The 22,799-nt window shown below is 42.5% G+C and overlaps 3 protein-coding genes and 1 pseudogene across 3 annotated transcripts in view; 2 read left to right on the forward strand and 2 right to left on the reverse strand.

Moving 5' to 3' along the window:
* The window catches only part of LOC128431094 (uncharacterized), an 870,493-nt gene that overhangs the window by 160,079 nt on the left and 687,615 nt on the right, over nucleotides 1-22,799 (reverse strand). The gene's annotated exons all lie outside the window — the stretch shown is intronic.
* Nucleotides 1-22,799, forward strand: part of LOC128431095 (histone H4) — a 317,773-nt gene that overhangs the window by 138,899 nt on the left and 156,075 nt on the right. The gene's annotated exons all lie outside the window — the stretch shown is intronic.
* On the forward strand, nucleotides 1,365-3,811 carry LOC128431099 (histone H1-like; annotated as a pseudogene).
* LOC128431086 (uncharacterized) lies at nucleotides 12,396-19,749 on the reverse strand. The gene is made up of 14 exons (XM_053417307.1): nucleotides 16,865-19,749; nucleotides 16,678-16,749; nucleotides 16,374-16,607; nucleotides 15,417-15,523; nucleotides 15,176-15,344; nucleotides 14,422-15,064; nucleotides 14,226-14,347; nucleotides 14,034-14,159; nucleotides 13,789-13,854; nucleotides 13,621-13,709; nucleotides 13,442-13,547; nucleotides 13,246-13,351; nucleotides 13,103-13,158; nucleotides 12,396-13,021 (listed from the first exon to the last, which is right to left on the reverse strand). Exons 1-14 carry the CDS (start codon nucleotides 16,934-16,936, stop codon nucleotides 12,929-12,931), a joined length of 2,061 nt encoding a protein of 686 aa, XP_053273282.1. The 5' UTR covers nucleotides 16,937-19,749; the 3' UTR covers nucleotides 12,396-12,928.

Consider the following 22,799-nt stretch of genomic DNA (forward strand, 5'->3'; position numbering starts at 1 on the left):
GACATTACTTTTCTTCATACTTATCCTATTCTTATAATTATGTGTGCATAATGATGTATATAATATTTTAGTATTTAGTAGCCCCTAATGAAATGTGAAGTGTGTGTGTTTGAAATAGAAGTAAATCTGTAAAGATGAACGTCGCAGCCCGGCTCACGACTGTGACAATGAGGGAGACGACACGGGTGAACTGTCACTATTTCAGGATATTTATTTAACAGAATAAATTATAAGCAACAACCAAAGTCTCCAAAAACAAGACAGAAGGGTGCTGGCCAGAGCACACCTGGCCGAGATGTGCACTGATTGTCGCTGATTTCCACTCCACCTGTAGCTCTGGGAACGGAAGAACAGCAACACCTAGTGTCCAGGTGAGAAGGGGTCGTCACAATAAATAAAGTCTGTTTGAATGGTTAAAATGACATGTTTACACGCTGCAATTTACACAAACACTTACTGCACACCTGTGTACATTCTGGTTAAACACAGTGTTTGTTGACACTAAGGCCTTCATTTGTTATAAGAATGTGTTATTGGCTATAAAAGTCTGAGAAGACTTGATCTATTGATCAAAAGGTAACATATAATGACTGGTTAACAGACTAATGGTTAACAGAGATTTCTCACACGGGTCAAACAGTTTTTCAGAAATGTTTGTCAGGTTTTAATGATTATTTACACAAATAATGATAATCATGGCTTGAAATGAATATTTGATCAAATTCAACATGGATATAAAATGTAGCCCTACTTCTATAATGACTTTACAGCATCCTCAGCATGAAACGTTCACGGCTCTGATAGGAAGTCTGGCTCAACTTCACCAGGAGCCTCGGCCATCAGCGGTGTGTTTGCTTCCTGAACAATTACTTGATTTTATTACTAAGGGATCATCAGCAGGTGCTTGTTTTCACTCGGTGTCTCTGAACAAACATGTGGAGCAGCTAGGAAACGGGTTTTGGTGGAGCTGTGGTGCTTTTGAACTCATTTTAGGAGAGAAACTAGTGGGAAAAGCCGCTGAGCAGCGCTGCTCACCGTGATGAACGGCTCGTGTTTGGAGGCTCCACCGACCAAATGCAGAGAGCATCAGAGCTCTTCATGACTTCAATATGAAGACAAATAAGTCCGCTACCTGCTTCCTCACTGTCAGCCTCCAGCTCCGCTCACCCACTGAGTTTTTAATCGTTTGTCAGTGAAGAGAAAACACAAGTGTCTCTGCGTTCACACTGCACACGGGAGCCACTGCTCGACTGAGTCTCCACGGTTCTCATGGTGTGTTCAAGTACCGCCTCCCGATCGGGACTCTCCATTAGTTCGGTAACTCACTCCGATAGTTCGTCGTTGATCTATACGCAAAGAGAAAGATGGCAGAAGTCGCTCCAGCTCCCGCTCCACCCGCCGCCAAGGTTAAAGCGGCCAAGAAGAAGGTCGTGAAACCGAAGACCGCCGGCCCCAGCGTCAGTGAGCTCATCGTGAAGGCCGTGTCTGCGACCAAGGAGCGAAGTGGCGAGTCAGTATCCGCCCACAAGAAGGCTCTGGCGGCCGGAGGCTACGATGTGGAGAAGAACAATTCCCGCGTCAACACCACCATCAAGAAGCTGGTGGTCAGCGGGACCCTGGTCCAGACCAAGGGATCCGGGGCCACCGGCTCGTTCAAGATGAGCAAGAAGGTGGAGACCAAGGTCCAGAAGCCGGTGAAGAAACCCGCAGTGGCTAAAAAGCCCAAGTCGGCGGCAGCCAAGTAGCCAGCAGCCGCTAAAAAGTCCCCGAAGAAGGTGACGAAACCAGCAGCGGCCAAGACGCCCACGAAGAGCCCCAAGAAGGTGGCGAAGAGCCCCAAGAAAGTGGCGAAGAGCCCCAAGAAGGTGGTGAAAAAGACCCCTGCTGCCAAGAAAGCACCCGCGAAGAAGGTCGCCAAAACCAAAGCGAAGAAGACAGCAGCCAAGAAGAAGTGAGCTGTCCTCACTGTGAAACATGTGCATCCTGGTAAAAGGCTCTTTTAAGAGCCACACACGTCTATCCACAAAGAGCTGTTTCCTCATCAATCATCACCACTTTCACTAAATATGTAGAGACAGAGTTCATAACTAAAGCGAGTCAAGTTAGACAGGAATATATTAAATGTCTTTCTTACAATGTTAAGATTTAGAAGTTGGTTCAAATTAAATAATATAACAAATAGCTTTAGACTGTGTGAAGGAGAGGCAGACTACTACTGACACACACACATACAGTGCCTTGCATAAGTATTCACCCCCTTTGGACTTTTCTACATTTTGTCATGGTATAACCACAGATTAAAATTTATTTCATCGTGAGTTTATGTAATGGACCAACACAAAATAATGCATCATTTGGAAGTGGGGGGAAATATTACATGGATTTCACAATTATTTACAAATAAAAATCTGAAAAGTGTTGAGTGCATATGTATTCACCCCCTTTACTGTGAAACCCCTAACAAAGATCTGGTGCGACCAATTGCATTCACAAGTCACATTTGCAAGTCACATAATTAGTATATAGGGTCCACCTGTCTGCAATTTAATCTCAGTATAAATACACCTGTTCTGTGACGGACTCAGAGTTTGTTGGAGATCATTACTGAACAAACAGCATCATGAAGACCAAGGAGCTCACCAAACAGGTCAGGGATAAAGTTGTGGAGAAATATGAAGCAGGGTTAGGTTATAAAAAAATATCCAGAGCTTTGAACATCTCTCTGAGCACCATAAAATCCATCATAAGAAAATGGAAAGAATATGGCACAACCGCAAACCTACCAAGAGGAGGCCGTCCACCCAAACTGAAGAGTCGGACAAGGAGAAAATTAATCAGAGAAGCAACCAGGAGGCCCATGGTTACTCTGGAGGAGTTGCAGAGATCCACAGCTGAGGTGGGAGAATCTGTCCACAGGACAACTATTAGTCGTCTACTCCACAAATCTGGCCTTTATGGAAGAGTGGCAAGAAGAAAGCCATTGTTGAAAGGGATCCATAAAAAATCCTGTTTGGAGTTTGCCAGATGCCATGTGGGAGACACAACAAACATGTGGAAGAAGGTGCTCTGGTCAGATGAGACCAAAATTGAACTTTTTGGCCTCAATGCAAAACGCTATGTGTGGTGAAAACCCAACACTGCCCATCACCCTGAGCACACCATCCCAACAGTGAAACATGGTGGTGGTAGCATCATGCTGTGGGGATGCTTCTCTTCAGCAGGTACAGGGAAACTGGTCAGAATAGAGGGAAAGATGGATGGAGCCAAATACAGGGAAATCCTTGAAGAAAATCTGATGCAGTCTGCAAAAGACTTGAGACTGGGGCGGAGGTTCATCTTCCAGCAGGACAATGACCCTAAACATACAGCCAGAGCTACAAAGGAATGGTTTGGATTAAAGAATGTTAATGTCTTAAAATGGCCCAGTCAAAGCCCAGACCTCAATACAATAGAGAATCTATGGCAAGACTTGAAGATTGCGGTTCACAGACGGTCTCCATCCAATCTGACTGAGCTTCATCTTTTTTGCCAAGAAGAATGGACAAACCTTTCCATCTCTAGATGTGCAAAGCTGGTAGAGACATACCCCAAAAGACTTGCAGCTGTAATTGCAGCGAAAGGGGGTTCTACCAAGTATTGACACAGGGGGGTGAATACTTATGCACCCAACAGATGTCAACTTTTTTGTTCTCATTATTGTTTGTGTCACAATAAAATGTATTTTGCACCTCCAAAGTACTATGCATGTTTTGTTGATCAAACGGGAAAAAGTTTATTTAAGTCTATTTGAATTCCAGTTAGTAACAGTACATAATGGGAAAAAGTCCAAGGGGGTGAATACTTATGCAAGGCACTGTACATCAAGTAAAATTATGTTAAGCGATATCCGTTCGAATTCATATACCATACTTATTAAATATTGTACCTTTGTTGTTATATTTATCGTAGTTTCCTTGTGTCTTTCCTTGCAAAATATATAAGTGACAGCTGCTTAGAAAAATGTCAATTTCGGCTTCACATCATATAACTGTGCTGTACTGCAGTAACATCAGGCAGCCAACAGATGGAGCTGCTCTCCAAATGATGTGAACCGGAACAACGTCCACTACCAGATGAACTCTCCTCCATGTCCTGTCCGAAGCTTTGTTTTCCAGTAGCTCAGCTTCTCCTGTTTTATTGCAGCTACTCGTTTGAGTCATAGAAATGAGCTCTGTAGTTGCATCAACTTGATCAGTGGCTGTCATTAAACTAAAGTATTGATGAACTGTCATCAGACACTGCAACATCAACAGAGGGAAAGTTATATGTGGTTAAATTTACTGACAGGGAGTAGAGGGTTTTTCCAGGTGATGCTTTTTCTCAGATTTATGATTAAAACACTAAGTGCATTTTTCAGAGTAAAATAAAAAAATATTTAATTGTTTTAATCTTGTTCCAGGACCATTGACAGAGATGTTTGTTTTGTTTAGGTGCTGCACTTCAACAGTGTGATGTCCTGAATGGATGTTGTGGAGCAGAGTGCAGCCGCTTTACGCTTCAAATCTGTGCAGAAACACACATAGGTGACAAATTAGATGACTGTATCTAGACAACTATACAAAACAATATTGGGTTGCCACAATTAAGGAGGTGTTGTCAACAAACACTGTGTTTAACCAGAATGTACACACGTGTGCAGTATGTGAAAGTGTTTGTGTAAATTGCAGCGTGTAAACATGTCATTTTAACCATTCAAACAGACTTTATTTATTGGGACGACCCCTTCTCACCTGGACACTAGGTGTCCCTGTTCTTCCGTTCCCAGAGCTACAGGTGGAGTGGAAATCAGCGACAATCAGTGCACATCTCGGCCAGGTGTGCTCTGGCCAGCACCCTTCTGTCTTGTTTTTGGAGACTTTGGTTGTTGCTTATAATTTATTCTGTTAAATAAATATCCTGAAATAGTGACAGTTCACCCGTGTCGTCTCCCTCATTGTCACAGTCGTGAGCCGGGCTGTGACATTCATCTTTACAGATTTACTTCTATTTCAAACACACACACTTCACATTTCATTAGGGGCTACTTAATACTAAAATATTATATACATCATTATGCACACATAATTATAACTATGACGAAAATTAGTGGCATTGCCTATGGATGGTGTCTTACATCATGGTGTAATCTTTACCTTCTTTTTCGGCCAAAGCAAAACACCCACACTCTCTTGTTTCTCCTCAGATTGTGTAAATATTTCAGCTTTGCAACCGGTACATTTGGTATAGGAATAGGTGCGCAGGCATAGAAATGGCCAAGCTGATAAGTCAAAGGAATATTAGACATCATAGCAATCAATGACACTGTGACATTAAAGCAAACTGACAACAAAATAGAATAACTTGACTAATGAAATTCTTTGTAGTTTAAAAGTTTTTTCCCAAATTGATTTTATTCGTTTGAAGGAGTTCCCATTTACTTAAATTGAAACTCCAAATGGGATCTACATTCGACTATATTCTTCTTCCAGAAAACTACTAACTGTATTGATATTTTTTTTAAAAAGTATTTTAACTGTATTGCACAAGCTTAAATTATACACAAAGGTAACCTTAAAAACGACGTCTTTATGCAAAATATTAGGTAGTTATGGATCAGTATTTTACTTTTGAGTAAAGCGAATAATTGAGTTGGAAAATCTGATACTTTTAAAGCAAACATCTGATTTGAAATAATTCAGATTTTAAGTACATCTGATCTAAAGTAAATTTGCTGATCTTACTGGTTTCACTCTAAATTTTAAATTTTTTTTCAATTGTGTGTTACCAAATGAAGTAATTTTGTGTTACGACCCGACTACATATTTCTTTTCAGGGTCTCTATTGAGATTTTCTATTATCTATCATATCAATGGGGAATTGGCAACTGCAGGCGCCCATGCTTGATGCTGTGCGAGAAGGGGGAAGGGGAGGGGGGCGCGGGGGACAGTTCACCTCTGGGTCTCTCAAATGCAGTGATTCTCAAACTGTGTCGCGCGCCTACAGGTGGGGCGCGCGACCGGGAGGGGAAATGTTAGGGGGAACTAATGTTTTGAGTCAAAACTTTTGACGTCCGCATCTCTTTAACGGTGAAACTGTAAAAAAAAATTGTTCTTTCGCCGAAGCCAGGGGTCGGCAACCCGCGGCTCTGCAGCGGCTCCATGTACAGTTTTGTACGGGCGAGTGTGTGTGTGTCCCAAGACCAGGGCCGGCCCTAGCACATTTGGCGCTCTAGGCAAGCTTCACTCCTGGCGCCCCCCCCAAAACAATTTATAAAATTATTTCTTTCTTTGTCGAAGTTGTTTGGACACACATACTCTAACCATAAGCCTCAATGTGCTAGCATGTTCTGACAACACCAAGGAGCCAGTACCCCTTCCGTTTTTACGATTTTTGGCTAATTTTACCCTAATGTTAGATTAATTTTTTTAACGTCAAACTAACCTCATCCGGACTGCATCTTGTTCAAATTAAACACAATTTCAAGTATAAGCATTTCTGTGAGTGTAACTGCATTTTAAAGTGCATAAAACATACATTCAATTATTATGGTGTCTCTTTACTTCAAACATCTTAACATACATTATGACTCATAAAGAAATACAAACATTTACAATATAGACCTATTGAACATTAGCTTATAACCCGTCTTTATAAGGCACAATAACAATACATGACTTAATTACAGTCTGTGTGTGTCGGAGCTGAACTACACACTGTTAAGTAAACAATATACTATCGCGCCCCTCCTGCAAGACGACACGCATGTAAAATAAACACCTATACAGGCGAATGTAGCCCCGCCCACCTAGTGGCGCGAGTGTCTCCCGCCTCACTGCCCAGCGGAGTTTCTAAGTTTTTACCAGTCTCTAAGTAGACAATCAAAACAACATCAACATGTCTCAATGACACTCGTGTTTTCATCCGACTGCATTTGTCCAAGAGACTGAAAGATACAAATATAGATATAACAGGTAAATACACAGTCCCATCCTAACGTCAGATATATTCAAACAGACAGAGCTGAATGGACTTCAGTCATTTACACACGTCTGCTTTTAAAGTCTTTAAAACTACATTAAAGTAATAAAAGACAGTTGTGTTTTGAAGTCTCTCCTGCTTAGAACGAAACGTACTGTGTCTGCGGAGAAGTTGATCTTCTCCATGTTTGATGAAAGCAGATGATCCAATGTAGGAAAAGTTCTTGTAAAGTAGTTTTGCTGTGAAGAGCTTGTCTGCTGACTGTCGTCTGTCGCGGTTTGAGGAATTTGTCAGAGAGAAGGTTCTCGTGCAACTGAGGTCTACTAATGGTGTGATTGGACTCATGAGAGGTGTTGTTCCTTTATATATAAGGCAATTGTACCTGTTGCTCTTTTATATGTAAGTCAAATAATCAAATAACCTATGGTATCAAATGATCCAATTATCTATGTGACATGACAGCATCATAGGATCAAATAATCTTTAGTTGCTATTATCAGCCTTAAATTGCAGGAACATCATCTGGGTCTGAATCTTCCTCATTAATATTTTCATAGTTTTGGTCCTTTGCTACAATATAACTCCCCTCATGTAGATTGCCAGCCATTGTCTGAAATGCTACTTGATCAACTATTTTGCAGGCTATAAGTGTTGTCAGAACATGCTAGCACATTGAGGCTTATGGTTAGAGTATGTGTGTCCAAGCAACTTCGACAAAGAAATAAATAATCTTATAAAAAGTTTTCGTGGAAAATCGTTTCGAAATTTATTTATTTTCCGGGGGGGGGGGGGGGGGGGGGGGGGGGGGCGCCAGGAATGAGGCTTGCCTAGAACGCCAGTTGTGCTAGGGCCGGCCCTGCCTCCCATCCACTCCTTCTCGATCTCCCTCATACACTCCTCATCCCAGTGTGTTTCCTGTACACATAATATGCCATATTTGATCATTTCCAATATTTGTTGTCTTTTCCTTTTCTTGCGTAGCCTTTGGGCATTAAATGAGCTGACGGTTGCCATTGTTTATTCAAGATTGTCATTTTTTGTTCTTAGATTTACTCTTCTTGTTAATTCTTTGCTGCCTCTCTGTGTTTTGTCTTCTCCTTGTGTTATTTTCATCGCAGAGTCCTTGTCTGAGTCTGAGTCGAGTGCTTTTGGATCGAGAGCCTGGGCTGCAGTCTCTGTCGAAGCCGCGCCGCTCTGTGTTTCTCTCACGGAGATAAGCTCGGCAGCTGACTGCCGCGCCGTGCTGTCCCGTTCTCGACAGTCCGTGCTGTTTTCGTTACGTTTTTTGGTCTTTTGTTCAGTTATTTTCTTCCCTTGCTCCCCTGTTAGCAAGCTGACTCCCAGCTCTGCACTTTCCTCCTCTCCTTTTATTCTCCTCCTCCCTCCCGCTTCGCGCCAGGCCTCGACGCACCAGCCGCCTCCTCTGCACCTGTGCTCTCCTCGCTCAGACTTACTTCCTCACTGTCCCCAGACTCATCTTGAACCTCCCCCGTTTCACTTTTGTTGCAAACACACTCCTACAATTTATTTAAACACAGGCTGCATTTAGTATTGTTCCGGGCATTCCCTTAGTATATGTCCCGGCTGTACACACATCCTGCATACTCTTATTTTCTTGTCGTGAATTACTCTAAAGTATTCCGCACCCAGCGCAGTATTGAATCTGGCTGAGTACGGCAGTGATTGGACCTGATTATTGAATTTTAGCTTGAGGAATCTTGTCCCGTCCGCCACGTTGGTACCCGACCACATCCTCTTGATTGGTGACACAGCCGAATACTATTTTGCATAAGAACGTCGTTTTTAATGTTACCTATGTGTATAATTTAAGCTTGTGTAAATACAGTTACAATACCTATGAAGTAAAAATATAAATACATTTTGTAGCTTTCTGGAATAAAAACAGTCAAATCTATATCCCATTTGGAGTTTCAGGGGTAAAAAGCATTGTAGCCGAATTCATTACAATTTAAGTAAATGGGAACTCCTTCAAACGAATAAAATCAATTTGGGAAAAAACTTTTAAACTACAAAGAATCTCATTAGTCAAGTTATTCTATTTTGTTGTCAGTTTGCTTTAATGTCACAGTGTCATTGAATGCTATGATGTCTAAGATTCCTTTGATTTCTCAGCTGGGCCATTTCTATGCCTCTGCGCCTATGCCTATACCAAATGTACCGGTTGCAAAGCTGAAATATTTATACAATCTGAGGAGAAACAAGAGAGTGTGGGTGTTTTGCTTTGGCCGAAAAAGAAGGTAAAGATTACACCATGATGTAAGACACCATCCATAGGCAATGCCACTACTTTTCGTCATACTTATAATTATGTGTGCATAATGATGTATATAATATTTTAGTATTAAGTACCCCTAATGAAATGTGAAGTGTGTTTGTTTGAAATAGAAGTAAATCTGTAAAGATGAACGTCACAGCCCGGCTCACGACTGTGACAATGAGGGAGACGACACGGGTGAACTGTCACTATTTCAGGATATTTATTTAACAGAATAAATTATAAGCAACAACCAAAGTCTCCAAAAACAAGACAGAAGGGTGCTGGCCAGAGCACACCTGGCCGAGATGTGCACTGATTGTCGCTGATTTCCACTCCACCTGTAGCTCTGGGAACGGAAGAACAGGGACACCTAGTGTCCAGGTGAGAAGGGGTCGTCACAATAAATAAAGTCTGTTTGAATGGTTAAAATGACATGTTTACACGCTGCAATTTACACAAACACTTTCACATACTGCACACGTGTGTACATTCTGGTTAAACACAGTGTTTGTTGACAACACTTCCTTAATTGTGGCAACCCAATATTGTTTTCTATAGTTGACTAGATACAGTCATCTAATTTTTCACCTAAGTGTGTTTCTGCACAGACTTGAAGCGTAAAGCGGCTGCACTCTGCTCCACAACATCCATTCAGGGCATCACACTGTTGAAGTGCAGCACCTAAACAAAACAAACATCTCTGTCCATGGTCCTGAAACAAGATTAAAACAATTAAGTATTTTTTTTATTTTACTATTTAACTTTTTTAATTAATTAGTGCTTTAAACATAAATCTGAGAAAAGCATCACCTGGAAAAACCCTCTACTCCCTGTTAATAAATTTAACCTTGTGACTTTCCCTCTGTTGATGTTGCAGTGTCTGATGACAGTTCATCAATACTTTAGTTTAATAACAGCCACTGATCAAGTTGATGCAGCTACAGAGCTCATTTCTATGACTCAAACGAGTAGCTGCAATAAAACAGGAGAAGCTGAGCGACTGGAAAACAAAGCTTCGGACAGGACATGGAGGAGAGTTCATCTGGTAGTGGACGTTGTTTCGGTTCACATCATTTGGAGAGCAGCTCTATCTGTTGGCTGCCTGATGTTACTGCAGTACAGTACAGTTATATGATGTGAAGCCGAAATTGACATTTTTCTAAGCAGCTGTCACTTTTATATTTAGCAAGGAAAGACACAAGGAAACTATGATAAATATAACAACAAAGGTACAATATTTAATAACTAAGGTATATGAATTCGAACGGATATCGCTTAACATAATTTTACATGATATGATTGACAGTGGTGATGATTGATGAGGAAACAGCTCTTTGTGGATAGACGTGCGTGGCTCTTAAAAGAGCCTTTTACCAGGATGGACATGTTTCACAGTGAGGACAGCTCACTTCTTCTTGGCTGCTGCCTTCTTCGCTTTAGGTTTGGCGACCTTCTTCGCAGGGGCTTTCTTGGCAGCAGGGGCCATTTTCACCACTTTCTTGGGGCTCTTGGTGGGCTTCTTGGCCGCGGCTGGTTTCGTCACCTTCTTCAGGGACTTTTTAGCGGCTGCTGGACCTTGGTCTCCACCTTCTTGCTCATCTTGAAGGAGCCGGTGGCCCCGGATCCCTTGGTCTGGACCAGGGTCCCGCTGACCACCAGCTTCTTGATGGTGGTGTTGACGCGGGAATTGTTCTTCTCCACATCGTAGCCTCCGGCAGCCAGAGCCTTCTTGAGGGCGGAGACTGACGCGCCACTGCGCTCCTTGGACGCGGACACGGCCTTTACGATGAGCTCACTGACGCTGGGGCCGGTGTTCCAGTTTAACTGGCGGGCATGGCTTCTGGCGACATTCCAGATGTTGAGGCTGTTTTTTAAGAGCCGGTGGCAGATTCGTCATTTTCACAAAGCGCCTGTGTGTGAAGTGCGGTGATCTACTGAAGGACTTGCTGAAATAAAAATCCTACAAAAACCCTTCACGAGTTCATGTGTCCGTGTCAGCATCACGTTGAGACCGCAATAAGCATTTAAATGGTAAAAAAAAAAAAATTTGTAAAAAAAACCTTGAACGGGATTCGAAACAACAAGCTGAAACACTATAAGCGTCTAGCCTGATGACGATCTCACTACGCCACCGAGTCGCTGAAATGTACACCGCGCGTTAGATAAATGTCTCGTTCTTTGCTTTGTCAGATGTATATCACCAGATGTGCTTTAAGGTAACGCCCATGTCATCTGGTGAAAGTCCGAACACAGAATAAACGCTTTAAACGTAATACCAGGCTTTACAAATCTGACGCTCCTCTTCATAGGAGACACAGGGAGCATTGAAGAACACACACGCGTCACCAGCTCCACTCGAAGTGCTTTTGTGTGTCGCTGGTGATCATTACAACGCGCACACACCAAACAACAGGTACATGTAAACATCCCTCACATCAACAAGGCGGAAGCTCGAGCGGTGTTTTCATGAGTTAAGTTGGTGAACGTGCTTCTAATGGACGTGTGGAGCCTCACGTGTCCTCCTGTGGCTGCTGGTTGAAGTCAGCGGACGGGATTTTAAAAGATGTTCTCGTTGTTGTCGATGATCAGGTTCTGCCATCGGAGAATGAAAACAAGCCAAACGCACATCACAGAACGGGTGTGTTGTTTTTTCGTAGCTTCTGTAAGTCAAGTGTTGTTTATCTGTGTGAAATCAACAGATGATCTGTCCGAAGTGTGTCGAGTGTGTTGTCAACATGACACATGTGTGACGAGGCTAAATATAAATGTGAAAAAATCCCACCACGGGAATCGATCTGCTGTGGTCCACATAAAAATAAACGTAGTGGCAATGGCACTGTCCACTGTACCACTGATAAGGTTACAGATGATAGATTCACCTGTATGCGTTTATCACTGTGAAGCCTGTGCACGACTTAACATGAGTTATTGTTTCAGGGAACACGCCCAGGTTAACTTGTGACAGTCAAAATGTAACCGTAAACTCAGAGTTATCGGTCACACGTCACACATTTGGACACCGCTGCGCCCGTGTGCTTAGCACACGCACGACATCATGAAAAACGGCTGTATCCTGCACTCATACAAAGCAGAAGCCACAAAAGAGTTTGCGTGCTTACTATAAGTCTGCGTTTCATGTGCTCGTTGATATCATGGTTGGTATGAAGCAAGTATACAAACACGAGTAATGAGAGGCTCGTAAGAGCTTGTAGTCGGGAAAAAATACTAGTATCATGGTTTGGGGTAAGGTCTTTTATTGAGTGTCTAAATGCAACACAGACATCTGCGCACTCATCTTCACTTTCATCAATCAATCACATTTTATTTGTATAGCCCATATTCACAAATCACAATTTGTCTCATAGGGCTTTAACATGATGTGACATCCTCTGTCCTTAACCCTCAACAAGAGTAATGAAAAACTACTAAAAACCCTTTTAACAGGGTAAAAATACGTAGAAACCTCAGAGACACATGTGAGGATCCGTCTCCCAGGACGGACATAAGCGCAATAGATGTCAAGTGTAGGAGAACATCATCAACATTAAAGTTTTCAGCAGCATTGATGAGGGTAAACATGTCTGACATTTTATCAATCAATCAAGCTACCTTAAAAGCAAGGAGCCGGTTAAAAATAAATACTAGTAAACAGGTTTAAATACACAATGGGCAATAAAAAGGTGCCTCCACAGGTGGTTGCCCAACACAGCTTCTGTGGAACCATTGATCACAAGGTGTGCAAGCAATCTGGAAGTAGAGAAAAGAATCTGTATGGCAGTACCATAACTAAGACGTGCATCAACCGAAAGTGCTTAAAATCTGCCTTACCCATTGCACATCTGTGTCATATGAGCCACACGCTCGGCATAGGTTGGTCAAATCATCTGTTCATGAAACATTGTTATGTTATTTTTTTCCTAATGAATAGCTCACGTTTTACAATAGCTAATAAAAACAAATAAGGGACAAACCTGTTTCTTTGATCAGCCGTTTGCCTATCTGCAACCTCATCCTTAAAATGGAAGTCTTGTCAAAAACGTCCTCCATGTCCTCTTCATTAAGAATCATGTCTGCTAACTGGAACAAGAAACAAGTGGAAAACACAGGGATGCGTAAATGGTCCAACCATTTATTTCTCAACTTACTGATTCAAGCACCTTCACTTACTTTACACACAATAACACCACATGAGGTTGCATCAACTTGTCGAGCGTGTGGTACTGTTTGACTGGACCAGCGTGAGCAGTTGTGGCCCCGCTGCCTCATGAAAGCCCTGTGCAGCATAGGAATAATTAATAGCACGTTCAAAATTCTATGAACACCCTCCACACCAGGGCCCCCCTTACCTGGTTACTGCACTGCATTTTTTTAATGCTTCCTCGCTAGCCCCAAACGGATCAACATAAAGGGACTGCCTCTTTTTAGGATACATCACCTGGACAAATTCGAAAATCAACAAGGAATTATTCTAACAACAGGAGCTGTATATTGTGATTATAGCCAAAGCCCCTTACAGTTAGTGTCCAGTGATGGTGCTCGCAGACAGCTCCAATCAGGACATCATAATCCAGGGGATCTATCTGCATTCATGCAATATAGAACACAGAAAATCAAACAGGTTTTCTGAGGAGCAATTCGCTCTAATATTAAGATGCAGAATAAATAAATCATATGACCAAGACAAAAAAGGCCTACAAGTGAAGGAGCATGATTAAAAAGATCCTCCCTCATATGCAGTGTAGTCCCATTTATCACTTACCTTCCTCAGTCCTTTATTTTTACCTCTCCAAATGTCCGTCATTTGGAAGGAGTCAAGTAGATATCCCCTGCCTCTGCCTGCCTCTGAGAAATTACTCAGCGCAATCGTTAGGTATGCATTGATGATCTGTAATGGAATCAGATTTTAACCCACTTCTAAATTAAAAATCCAAATGCTGAAAACTTTGCTTACTTCACTTTCCACAAGTGCATCTGGACGAAGGTGTTCCTGGAGGTTCCGTGTAAACAGTTTGTAAGGGCCTGCTTTGCTCCACAACACCTCCGGCTTTTTCCCAGCCCAAATGTTGTGTACCACTATGTAGAAAAAAGTTGACATATTACTTGCAATAAATATTAGCAAAATAACTTAAGTCATAATTAGCTATTACCTGTTTCCAAAATGTCTGAAGGGACACACACTGTTGCAGATGGGGGTGACGGTGAGGCGGCTGGAGATGAGGGTGACAGGGCTGGAGATGATGGGGCTGGAGATGAGGGTGAGGCCACTGGAGATGAGGGGGACGGGACTGGAACTGAGGGTGCTGGAGCTGAGGTTGAGGCGACTTGAGATGAGGGGGACAGGACTGGAACTGAGGGTGCTGGAGCTGAGGTTGAGGCGACTTGAGATGAGGGTGAGAGGGACATTGCGGATTCGGTGATCCATTTGTGGGGGATGCGCGGCGTAGGCTCAATATATGGGCTTAATTGGTCAATGTTGACTTTATGAATCACTTTACTTTTCGGCGTGACTAGATCCGCGCTTTTCCCCTCCAATTTCACGATCGTGAAGGGGCCGAGCATGGAGGTCTCCATTTTCCCCCCCTTTCTCTGCTCCTGGCGTATGTTTGCCCTCATCACCTTTTGGCCAACTTTAAAATGGTCGTCATGACCAATCTCCTCTCTCTTTCTCTTGATCTTTTCCCTCACTTTCCCCATGTTGGCTTGAGCCCTTCTGTAGTGGGCAGGGAGGCTCTTCATTCCAACAGGTTGGGTCTCCTGGGCAATAAGAGCCTCCACACCATCATTTGTCACCTGTGTCAAGAAACACATCAGAATGTTGAGTTACAGCGGCCATGAAGTGAAACATCCTAATTTCCAGTTTTTCCCAAAATACACACAATACATGTGTACTTTCCTACATACCAAATACTCCTCGGGAACCTCCGTAGGGTACCTGGCCTCACGTCCAAACATGAGGAAAAAGGGGGAGTATCTGGTGGTTAATTGCTTCTTCGTCCTTAAAGCAAAAAGGGTTGCTTGGAGGTGGCCATCCCAGGTGTTTGGCTTTTCCCCCACCAATTTGGTCAAGGTCCTGTTAGGTCATACACACAACATTGAGACATTAAGATTGCAATGTGAAAAGTCACAAACTGACATACCATACCTCTGAATAGTTCCGTTCATTTTTTCCACCAAGCCGTTGGTCTGGGGGTGGTAGGGAGAGCAGAGACTTCTCTTAATGCCAAGCTTCTCACAGACATTATAGTTGAGCTGAAAGAAAAGTGGAAACATTGATATTGAGCCCATAACATTTATAATACAGTGCCGCAGCTAGCTATTTTGGTGCCCTAAGCATAATTCCTTTATGATGCCCCCCCCCCCCCCTCCCCTTGAATAAAAAAGGTTTGTTTCTACCAGTTTTACATTTTATTAAAACGATAAAGGAAAATCTAATTGGTAAACCCAGTACACAAAACAGCCAAAACATACATACACACAAGTATTCAGATGTGCAAAATCTTCGTAGAAATTAAAGAGTCATCCATAAATACAAACTTAAAAGCAGAAGTATACAAGTGAGCAATCTTCTTCAATAAAGCATAGATTTAGAAGCAGAAAATTCACACCATCATAACTTTATTTGAGCAATTAAATATATCTCTTGTTCTGCCTGTTTTGTGATATACATGCCTAAAAGGTGCTTAATATTTCTATACTGAAATAATATCGGTATTATAATTGTAAGCTATTTTATTTAATGACGTTATTGTTGAGGGTTGAGTTGTATTTCCTGTTCTAAGCGGGTTGTTGGTAGTGACTCTTATTTTGAAAGGGTTTTTTAAAGTAAATGCGATCTGTGACGATATGAGTTAAGTTGTAAAATGAGCGGAAATAAACGGGTGTGCTGTCCCGAACGCATGACCTGCTCTAGTGTCCCCCGTCGGCTGAGGCCGGACCTATGATACAACAAAACGAGCGGCTACATAATTATTATAACTGATGATTTTCCAGTTGCCTATTTTTTGATGCCCCCTCAGGACTTTGTGCCCTACGCACAGCGCGTAGTGTGCGTTATGGGAGCGGCGGCGCTGATGATACAGATGGCATGAGAAGTTCTTACCGTATTAACAAATTCTCTTCCTTGGTCCGTGAGAAGCCTTTTTGGAGCACCAAACTTATAAAAGAAGTCCATAATGCAGTCTGTCACCTCAGCAGCACATTTGGTCTTCAATGGATAGGCCTCTGTCCATTTGGTAAAGTAGTCAATCATGACACAAATGTACTGGTGGCCATTTTTGGTCGGTGTCAGTTTTCCAACCAGATCCATCCCAACAAGCTCAAGTGGCTCAGTTACCTGAGGAAAGAGAACATGTTATGGAAATGTGTTGTTTTTCTGGGATAAGATGTCATTTCAGGGCAGTCACCTCAATTGGAACATAAGCCTTCTTTATTTTGAGGACATTCCTTTTGGCCTGGCAGGGAGGACACTCCAATACCTAAACAAATGTGAAGAATCATTAAATGAAAAAAGAATCAAATTGAATATGAAATAGAATGTGTAATTTACTACACCATGCACAGAGGTTACTGACAAAATTAATTCAAGCTCACCCATTTCCTTATGTCCTCTTCCATCCCAGGCCAGTAATAACGCAAGGAAATGGCATCCTGTGTTTTCTCCATCCCGCAATGGCCTCCATGCTCGCTCGCATGGAAGGCCACAAACACATCGTTTGCCTCCTCTGGTGACGTAACTACTTTGGCGAGATACTCGCCCTGCTTCCTTCTACGGCATACATAGTAAAGCTGCCCATCTGAGGGCCATGATGATATTAGTAACTCCACATCAGTGCCTTATTGTTTGGAAAGACAAGGCCACTACTTACCCTTGAAGATGTAATTTTCACATCTCCTCTTTATGGTATACCGCTCTTTGGAGGATAAACCTAAAGGATAGGCATTATGCCTCAGGAAGTCTTCAATTTCCCTGACCATTTTACGGTCCATTCTAACTATCTAACTATGTGTCCCTGACTAAACTGTTACTAATCTGAATATTACCCTGTGCTAATTTATGCCTATTGCTACTCAAATCTATCCTATATCTAATATCTACAATAATCTATCCTATATCTGCAATATGTGTCTATACTATCCCTGCTGTAAATACTCTAAATACTTTAACTAAATACTTTAACCTTGCCTCAACAATCTACCAAACTCTATCACTTTCTCTCTCAATTCTCTAAAGCTATTTGTAATTCTCTGTCTTTCTTTCTCTCGCTGTCTCTCTCTGGATCTCCTTACTCGCTACAAATCATGTAAGCTGAAAACACATATATGTAGGCTTTGCCACCAACAGGTGACTTTGATTGAGCGTGTGTGAAATTACGTTCCTAATTATTTTTCCAGGGCTTGTATAATCATGATTAGCCAAACGTTTCACACAGGTGTCAAATTAGTATCAAAGTCAGTGGCGGTTTTGGGCACGATTGAACCGGGCAGGTCTATGATTTATTTAAAAAATAAATAAACCACAGATAATAGCGTTCTCTATTATCTATCATATGATATGATAGATAATAGAGAACCGCTTCGCGGGCCAGAGAGAACCGCGAAGCGGGCCAGATGATGAATGTGCCGCCGCGGGCGGCTGCCCGTTTCGCCCGTGCCCCAAACCGCCACTGAAATGGATGGCATTTGTATTAGATTAAAATGTTTGTGATGTGCTAATATGTTAACTGGTGAACATAAGCTGGGGAGCCTTTATAAAACCTCTTGGCCATGTATTCCTTACTTACAGTTTAATTTAATAGTATTTGTATTGTGTTGGAATTTCCACCTGTGTCTGATGAGGAAACGGAGATAAGTAACAGATGACCCAAACAAATCTTAAAAGGTGTGGCTATTACTTACCATAAAGGTTATCTGGACATACATTGGTAGTCTCTACAGCGACTTTTGAAGTGCCATGGTAGTTTGAACTTCGTGAAGATGAGTGCGCAGATGTCTGTGTTGCATTTAGACACTCAATAAAAGACCTTACCCCAAACCATGATACTAGTATTTTTTCCCGACTACAAGCTCTTACGAGCCTCTCATTACTCGTGTTTGTATACTTGCTTCATACCAACCATGATATCAACGAGCACATGAAACGCAGACTTATAGTAAGCACGCAAACTCTTTTGTGGCTTCTGCTTTGTATGAGTGCAGGATACAGCCGTTTTTCATGATGTCGTGCGTGTGCTAAGCACACGGGCGCAGCGGTGTCCAAATGTGTGACGTGTGACCGATAACTCTGAGTTTACGGTTACATTTTGACTGTCACAAGTTAACCTGGGCGTGTTCCCTGAAACAATAACTCATGTTAAGTCGTGCACAGGCTTCACAGTGATAAAGGCATACAGGTGAATCTATCATCTGTAACCTTATCAGTGGTACAGTGGACAGTGCCATTGCCACTACGTTTATTTTTATGTGGACCACAGCAGATCGATTCCCGTGGTGGGATTTTTTCACATTTATATTTAGCCTCGTCACACATGTGTCATGTTGACAACACACTCGACACACTTCGGACAGATCATCTGTTGATTTCACACAGATAAACAACACTTGACTTACAGAAGCTACGAAAAACCAACACACCCGTTCTGTGATGTGCGTTTGGCTTGTTTTCATTCTCCGATGGCAGAACCTGATCATCGACAACAACGAGAACATCTTTTAAAATCCCGTCCGCTGACTTCAACCAGCAGCCACAGGAGGACACGTGAGGCTCCACACGTCCATTAGAAGCACGTTCACCAACTTAACTCATGAAAACACCGCTCGAGCTTCCGCCTTGTTGATGTGAGGGATGTTTACATGTACCTGTTGTTTGGTGTGTGCGTGTTGTAATGATCACCAGCGACACACAAAAGCACTTCGAGTGGAGCTGGTGACGCGTGTGTGTTCTTCAATGCTCCCTGTGTCTCCTATGAAGAGGAGCGTCAGATTTGTAAAGCCTGGTATTACGTTTAAAGCGTTTATTCTGTGTTCGGACTATCACCAGATGACATGGGCGTTACCTTAAAGCACATCTGGTGATATACAGCTGACAAAGCAAAGAACGAGACATTTATCTAACGCGCGATGCAAATTTCAGCGACTCGGTGGCGTAGTGAGATCGTCATCAGGCTAGACGCTTATAGTGTTTCAGCTTGTTGTTTCGAATCCCGTTCAAGGTTTTTTTTACAAATTTTTTTTTTTTTTTACCATTTAAATGCTTATTGCGGTCTCAACGTGATGCTGACACGGACACATGAACTCGTGAAGGGTTTTTGTAGGATTTTTATTTCAGCAAGTCCTTCAGTAGATCACCGCACTTCACACACAGGCGCTTTGTGAAAATGACGAATCTGCCACCGGCTCTTAAAAAACAGCCTCAACATCTGGAATGTCGCCAGAAGCCATGCCCGCCAGTTAAACTGGAACACCGGCGGTCTTCGGTTTCACGGCCTTCTTCTTGGCCGCTTTAACCTTGGCGGCGGGTGGAGCTGGAGCAACTTCTGCCATATTTCTCTTTGCGTATAGATCAACGACGAATTATCGGAGTGAGTTACCGGACTGATGGAGAGTCCCGATCGGTAGGCGGTACTTGAACACACCATGAGAACCGTGGAGACTCAGTCGAGCCGTGGCTCCCGTGTTTAGTGTGAACGCCGAGACACTTGTGTTTTCTCTTCACTGATAAACGAGTAAAAACTCAGTGTCTGACCGGTGCTGGAGGCTGACAGTGAGGAAGCAGGTAGCGGACTTATTTGTCTTCATATTGAAGTCATGAAGAGCTCTGATGCTCTCTGCATTTGGTCGGTGGAGCCTCCAAACACGACCCGTTCACCGCGGTGAGCAGCGCTGCTCAGCGACTTTTCCCACTAGTTTCTCTCCTAAAATGAGTTCAAAAGCACCACAGCTCCACCAAAACCCGTTTCCTAGCTGCTCCACATGTTCGTTCAGAGACACCGAGTGAAAACAAGCACCTGCTGAGGATCTCTTTTTAATAAAATCAAGTAATTGTGCAGGCAGCAAACACACCGCTGATGGCCGAGGCTCCTGGTGAAGTTGAGCCAGACTTCCTATCAGAGCCGTGAACGTTTCATGCTGAGGATGCTGGAGAGTCATTAGAAAAGTAGGGCTACATTTCATATCCATGTGGAATTTGATCAAATGTTCATTTCAAGCCATGATAAAACTTATATTGGGTCACATTCGTCTCATTTAATACAAAAAGTCAACAGGTTCCATCATTTATTTTCCAGAAAATGTTTAGGCTTTACTGGAATTGGCAGTTTCTCTACTTAGTAAATACACATTTTTGCTCATCATATTAACACTAGGATACATGTTTCTGTATATTATGATAATCATTATTTGTGTAAATAATCAGACGCCAGCACCCTTTTCTGTTTTGTTCTTGGAGACTTTGGTTTATAGTTTGTTCCGTTAATAAATATTCTAATAGAGCCACAGTTCACCCTTGTCGTCTCCCTCCTTGCCACAGTCTTGAGCAAATGGGGGCTCGTCCGGTGCACGCTTTTCCTCCGCATTTGTGAAAGACTGGATAGGTGGAGAAGGCGATTTTTGAGAATGAGACCTGTGATCAGGTAATGTGTGAGTGTAGTGTGACGTCACACACCAAGTCATCTGTGCGCCTCGTGTTTTTTGAATGAGCAGCGTAGTTTGTTTGTGTGGGAGATGTTCGGGTACGTGAACTGACGCTGTTGTGTGTTGGCTTGTTTCTCCGTGTTGCTGTGCCGGGTGTTTCCTGGTGTCGTTTAACTCGAGTGAGCCCGGATACTGTCGTAAGTGGCTGCTGTTCTGTCCCGGTTAGGCTAAAGGGCGGACTCCCTTTGGAGGTCGTTGGGGTTTGGTAGTGTGGTGTGAAAGTGGTTCGAGCAGTTGTCTCGGGAGCACGTCCGAGGCTGCAGGTGGAGTTGCCAGTTTGGTTGATTCGCCAGGTCTGCGGGATTCAGTGCATAAATACCCACAACAACTAGCAGCTGGAGACTAGGGGGGGGGCTTTAATCAGTTTCTGGTTAGGCAGTCAGCGGGACAGCGCTGCAGTGACGTGTTGCTGTGTACAGCTTTAGGAGTGTGACCTCCGGTGCACAGAGTTAAATGTTAATATTCAGGCAGGTTAGCTGTGTTTTTCAGTCATGGCTACTGTGGATGAGTTTCTGAGTGCTCCGTCAGAGGAGTTATTAGACCGCTGTTCGTGGGATCAATTAATTAAAATAGCTGATCATTTCAAAAAGGATATCGGGGATAAACGTTTAAAGGAGAATGTCAGGAGTATCCTCGTGATAATCTGGTGGAGATTGGAGTAATTGACACAAAATTCCAGGATGTGACCAGGATGTGGTCCCTGTTTCTCCTGCACTGTCACGCTCTTTCGATGTGACCAGTTGTCTGCGTCTACTTTGAAGTATCCTGAAATGATCTATTCCACAGTGTAAATGTTGGAATTTACTTTGAAAAGTCTCCAAATATATTCAGTAACAATCTTTGATATTCAGTATGTAGTTAGTCAGTGAGGTCCTGAACACAGGCATATCAGTCGTTCTGAACTTATTGATGTGACGACCCCTTCCACCCTCACCTGGACACTAGGTATCGCTGTTCTTCCGTTCCCAGAGCTACAGGTAGAGTGGAAATCAGCGACAATCAGTGCACATCTCGGCCAGGTGTGCTCTGGCCAGCACCCTTCTCTGTTTTGTTTTTGGAGACTTTGGTTGTTGCTTATAATTTATTCTGTTAAATAAATATCCTGAAATAGTAACAGTTCACCCGTGTCGTCTCCCTCATTGTCACAGTCGTGAGCCGGGCTGTGACGTTCATCTTTACAGATTTACTTCTATTTCAAACACACACACTTCACATTTCATTAGGGGCTACTTAATACTAAAATATTATATAAATCATTATGCACACGTAATTATAAGTGACGAAAAGTAGTGGCATTGCCTATGGATGGTGTCTTACATCATGGTGTAATCTTTACCTTCTTTTTCGGCCAAAGCAAAACACCCACTCTCTTGTTTCTCCTCAGATTGTATAAATATTTCAGCTTTGCAACCGGTACATTGCGTATAGACATAGAAATGGCCCAGCTGAGAAATCAAAGGAATATTAGACATCATAGCAATCAATGACACTGTGACATTAAAGCAAACTGACAACAAAATAGAATAACTTGACTAATGAAATCCTTTGTAGTTTAAAAGTTTTTTTCCAAATTGATTTTATTCGTTTGAAGGAGTTCCCATTTACTTAAATCGTACTGAATTCGGCTACAATGCTTTTTACCCCTGAAACTCCAAATGGGATCTACATTTGACTGTTTTTATTCCAGAAAACTACAAAATGTATTTATATTTTTACTTCATAGGTATTGTAACTGTATTTACACTAGCTTAATTTATACACATAGGTAACCTTAAAAACGACGTCTTTATGCGAAATATTATTAGGCTGTGTCACCAATCAAGAGGAGGATGTGGTC

Source organism: Pleuronectes platessa, chromosome 24 (assembly GCF_947347685.1).
Source record: "Pleuronectes platessa chromosome 24, fPlePla1.1, whole genome shotgun sequence".
NCBI lineage: Eukaryota > Metazoa > Chordata > Actinopteri > Pleuronectiformes > Pleuronectidae > Pleuronectes > Pleuronectes platessa.

Coding starts and splice junctions, on each gene's coding strand:
- LOC128431086 (XM_053417307.1), bottom strand. CDS start 16,936: ATGGAGAAAACACAGGATGCCATTTCCTTGCGTTATTACTGGCCTGGG. Junction 15,524..16,373: donor GAAGAGAATTTGTTAATACG/GTAAGAACTTCT, acceptor CTTTTCTTTCAG/CTCAACTATAATGTCTGTGA. Junction 13,159..13,245: donor ACGGCTGATCAAAGAAACAG/GTTTGTCCCTTA, acceptor TTTCATGAACAG/ATGATTTGACCAACCTATGC.